Source organism: Apis dorsata, unplaced genomic scaffold (genome assembly GCF_000469605.1).
Source record: "Apis dorsata unplaced genomic scaffold, Apis dorsata 1.3 scaffold_631, whole genome shotgun sequence".
Lineage (NCBI taxonomy): Eukaryota > Metazoa > Arthropoda > Insecta > Hymenoptera > Apidae > Apis > Apis dorsata.
Genome location: NW_006263826.1, coordinates 1 through 4832, shown reverse-complemented (window position 1 = coordinate 4832; position 4832 = coordinate 1). Strand labels below are relative to the sequence as shown.

The following is a 4832-nucleotide window of genomic DNA, read 5'->3' as shown; positions in this document are numbered from 1 at the left end:
TTTTTTTTTTTATATACATGTATATATTTATGTATTTGTTCTATTTTTTTTTCTATTGTACAGTTGAGGCGCGATATGATCGATCAAAAAGAAGGAGAGACTAATTTTGCGATCAAAATTCACTACGATAACATGGTGAGTGAGAACGATATTTTTAGCCCGCTCCTTTTTAAATTCCTTTATCTTTTAACGCGTATACAGATACGTTTTTACATTTTAGAAAGAAAAAATCAATTATTTAACGTAGATGCATTTTCTTTCCGGTACATGCACGCAGAAACGTGTCACCATCAGACGTCACAATTATTTTTACAAATCGATAGAAGGAACGCCATTTTCATTGGGATTAGCGTTGCCCGAAGGTTACGGTATGTTTGAATTGTTGGCCGAACAAGAAATCAAGCATGCGATAATAAATGGTAAGTGAAACGATCGCCGTATCCATCGATCAATCGGAAAATCGAGTCGAACGGATTTGTCTGACGTTTTCAGTAACCGAGTATTTTAAGGGGAACAATTGGAAGGTACATCCCGACTGGGTGTATTGCGAATATAGTTCGGCTTCCGAAAAATGGTTTCCATCCCCGGAAGAACGCGTTCTACATTTCTTGACGCGAACGCGGAGCCCGGGATGGAAATGGATGTCCTTGAGGCCAAGGAGTCCAAGCTCGCATCACAAACAAGCGAGCAAACCCGACAAAGATGCTTATTACTGTATGTCGCTTAGCAATACCATGATTGCGCAATATCGTATACGATTCAAAATAACTGTTATTTATCGTCGATGATTTCGCAGGTGATAAGAAATTAGTGCAATCCCTAGTGTTGGACGCGTTGGTCACCGATGGTTTCAACAAAAGAGGTGCGATGCACAAAGAAGAAAATCAAAAGTAAGTGGTTTGCGTAAGTGGAAATCGCGGATGCATGTCCTCCATGCGCGGATACTTATATATATATATATATAGTGGAAATACATATTGACAACGCACCGCAATGCACAAGCAAGCACGCGGTTTTTTTTTCACGCACTGATTGTCGAATAACATATGTATATTATTGGATATGATAAAACCGCTGCCTCTACTTTTCCCCTGCCGTTGATTCGCATAATCGTGTCGGCGAACGAAATTCATCGTTTGTTGAGCCGAAATCGAAATCGAAAAATTGCGACGAAAGAAAAGAGAGAGGGAACGAGTGAGATTAATGTCATCCGTGAAACGAGTCAAGAAGGAGGAAGGAGGATAGGCTGACGATCACGAGGAGCGAAAGATAAGATACGAAGAAATGGAAGAAGAGAATAGAAGAGACGAAATAAATTTTTTTACAAATTCTTTCTCTCTCTTTCTCTTTCTCTCTCTCTCTCTCTTTTTAATTAATATCCGAAATATATGTTTTTCGTTTCAACGCGACACGTACTATGCGCAACGGCCAATCTCTTTCATTTAAAATGCTGTCTTTTATCGCATATTTTTATTACATTTTATATTGTGTGTCTCCACCGCTAGCCCTATTGCCATACTGATGGCTCTACTGCACAGGTAATCCATTATGCACAATTATTTGTATAAGCGCACTCGTCGATATTGCACGGTGATCTTTTCCTAAATGTCGTTTTAATCGTTGATCGTTACAATACATATACACACCTATGAAAACTTTCCTAAACGTCCGATATATCCTTATTCTTATTATTCTTTTAATATTTTTTCTTTCTAATTTTCTTTTCAATAAACGAGCAATAAAATCGACGAATAATTCAACTATTTGTAAAAAAAGATACTACGAGTATTGTTACAATCTATCATTTCTTCTTCTTTTTTTTCTTTTTCTTTTTAACTTTGCGAAAATATTATGTGAAAATATTAAAACAAAATATCGAATCGTTACGCGATTTCTTCATATTCATCGTCCAATAGATGAAAAGAACGATATCTTGTGCTCTTTTATATATATATATATATAAATAATTAATATGTATATATATATATAAAAATTTTCTTCACGTCGTGTCATATTTTATTATTTGCTTCACTACGTTCCATACAATTAGTTTCATGTTTACAGCCAAGGAACGAGTACATTTGGCGTAACACGGAGTTTCATCGCAACTAGAAGCGGCTTATTTCGTTGGCACGAGCATCAACAAACCGAAGATAACACCGATGAATCGTAAATATTAAGTGCTCGTCGTTCGAATCTTCTTATTATTAATTTATATTAATTACGCGTGTTTTTATTTCTTTTAACACCTTTTATTTGACCCGATATCGAAAAAGAAACATTTCCTTTATTCAGACCATTTGCCGAGAAATATGCAAGAGCTATGGATTCCTCGTGGTATAAACGCGCTGTGGATCAACACTCCATAGAACCGGATAGTTTCGTTTTCAGCGTACCTTTTAACGCCGGTACGTTCCATTCTTCGTCTAATCATTTTTATTTAAAATAAGTAAAAATATTTTTGAAAATTGTATTTCTAACTACCATCATCTTTTTCCTTCTCTTCAATTTTATCCAAATGTTTTTCACATAGCGGACAGCCCCAACCCATTAGTAACCGCTACTCACGCGGTTTTTATCGGGACAGGACACAAAGCACCAGCAGCTGTCGTAGGTTTACAGTTTCAACATTCTTCACTTGCCTCTCGTTTCGTCAACATTACTTCGACGGTAAATTTCTGTCTTCCTATCTATTCGTTATTTCTAATTTCTTTTCATTTATTTCGAAATAAATTACGAACGAGTTGTTCAATAAACAATTTCCATTCATCTTTCAGTGTAGTGGTACGAATTGCAAGAAAAATTGCGCCTCCGACGCGTTAGACTGTTATATCTTGGACAATAACGGATTTATCATAATCAGCGAACGTCACGAGCATACCGGAAAATTTTTCGGCGAGATCGACGGCACTATAATGGATTCCCTAGTTCAGGACAGAATTTATAGGTATAAATCTATGTTCGAGCGTATAAAAAAACATAGAAGAACAAAAACATTTTGGATGTGTATTTCTTTTTATTTGCAGAAAAGTAACAGTGACCGATTATCAAGGTATATGTAGTCCACAAGAATCTTATCAATCATCCGCATCGACTTTCTCGGAATCTGTCGCGAAAACGATCGCGATATTGGGAAATTTTCTTTGGAGCATGGCGTTTGGCTTTAATTTTCAAAATTTATGGCAAGTCGCATTCGCATTCGCCGGTGAATCCGTGAGACCCCTGGATGGTAAGAAATATCTTTTCTATGATTGAAAGGAAAACATATTTTTTAAATATACATATAGTCTATATAATTTATTCTTAAATTTAGTAAGGAGAAAAAAGAATAGAGGGGGGGGGATGGAAAGATCTTTTTATAATAACATTTTGATTTTGAGATATCGATCGTTACAAAAATAAGAATATATACTTTTAAAAGATTCGATCGGACAAGTTCACGAATTCGAGTCATTGGCGATAGACGGAGGAGGAGAAGCGACGGACGAACCAATACCGGATGGAAATTTTCCAAGGCTTCTGACTATTACCGCTGCAACCCCTGTGTCTCCTGGTACAACACGAGCTACATCCACGCATCATTTACGAACAAGGCTAAGATCATGCGAGAAAAAAACGGATCTTTATATTTTACAACCCGAAAGATTGAATACCAGCGGACAAAGCAATCCGTTGAAAGGGAAATTAACCAATTGTCACGATACCGGTTGCGAAAGGTACGTATATTTACATACGCTAATGATGAAAAATCTCAATCGAGTTGCAGCAATGATGATAATTAAAAAATTTAATAAACTTATCCTCGCTTTTATTTTATATTTTACAGGCCATTCAGCGTACAAAAGATTCCCCATACGAACTTGATTTTGCTGGTAGTAGACACGTTGTGTCCATGCGGAAGTAAACAATTGAGCATCGAGCCCATAGAGGCACTGACAGAACCAGGTGCTTGTATCGCGAGAAGAGAACGTTTGTATCGTCGCAGGCCTCCCAAATGTATAAATTATCATCCAGAAGAGATGGAGATCAAATTTTGCGGTAGCGCGAATCGTCCCTGTCATTTCTTCTTCTTATTCATCGTCGCAATTGTTTCGAGCACTCTCGCGTGACTTTGTTCCAATTGACGACTCTATTATACATATACACGCACACACATTTAACGTACGGACGGATAGATAGACGAACAGACAGACGGACAGACGGACAGAGAGAGGGACAGATAAATATTGAATACAGATATCCACGAATTAACGTTTTTGAAAATGAATTTAGCGTTGCCGTTTCTATGAAACAGTTATGAAAATGATATACTAGTTTATCGGTTTAATACCTATATAATTGAGTAATACGTGCATAACAATGAACGAGCGAGTGCACGTGTATATACACTCGTATATTCGTACGTGTATGCGTGCGTACGTATGTACGTATATACGTACGCATATATATACGCGCGCGTGCACACACATACACACACATACACATATAAATATACATACATATATACATACTTGCATATTTGGAAGAAGGTTTACGCGTGTAAATTACGGTCATACATACGATATAATACGTGTTCGTACGACATTAATTCACACGTGCACATTCGTGTACATACACGTGCACTCTACGTGTACGTAACAATCACGCATGCACACGCATACGTCTCGACAGGCATGCGTGTGTATGCGCAAAGAAGAGACGTGTACATATTCAAATACATAATATTAATGTTGATCTATGATTACATATCCCATTATAAATTTTGTTGCAAAGAGATTGTGAATATTTCCTAATCGTATCTAAGTCAGTAACATATGGAAGAAAAAAAAAAA

At 36.9% G+C, this 4832-nt stretch overlaps 1 protein-coding gene across 6 annotated transcripts in view; it reads left to right on the top strand.

The window, feature by feature from the left end:
* LOC102674587 (voltage-dependent calcium channel subunit alpha-2/delta-3) overlaps positions 1-4832 on the top strand; it is a 10601-nt gene extending 5769 nt beyond the window's left edge. For 5 of the 6 annotated variants that reach the window (XM_006621305.2, XM_031513274.1, XM_006621306.2 and 2 more), the window contains 12 exons: positions 64-135; positions 278-419; positions 493-714; positions 797-890; positions 1506-1538; positions 2065-2169; positions 2296-2408; positions 2534-2670; positions 2778-2947; positions 3027-3229; positions 3422-3716; positions 3827-4832. In XM_006621305.2, coding sequence (XP_006621368.1) covers positions 64-135; positions 278-419; positions 493-714; positions 797-890; positions 1506-1538; positions 2065-2169; positions 2296-2408; positions 2534-2670; positions 2778-2947; positions 3027-3229; positions 3422-3716; positions 3827-4109 — 1869 coding nt within the window. In that variant the 3' untranslated portion in view covers positions 4110-4832. The remainder of the gene's footprint in view (positions 1-63; positions 136-277; positions 420-492; positions 715-796; positions 891-1505; positions 1539-2064; positions 2170-2295; positions 2409-2533; positions 2671-2777; positions 2948-3026; positions 3230-3421; positions 3717-3826) is intronic. The other variant, XM_006621307.2, reaches the window with a different exon arrangement.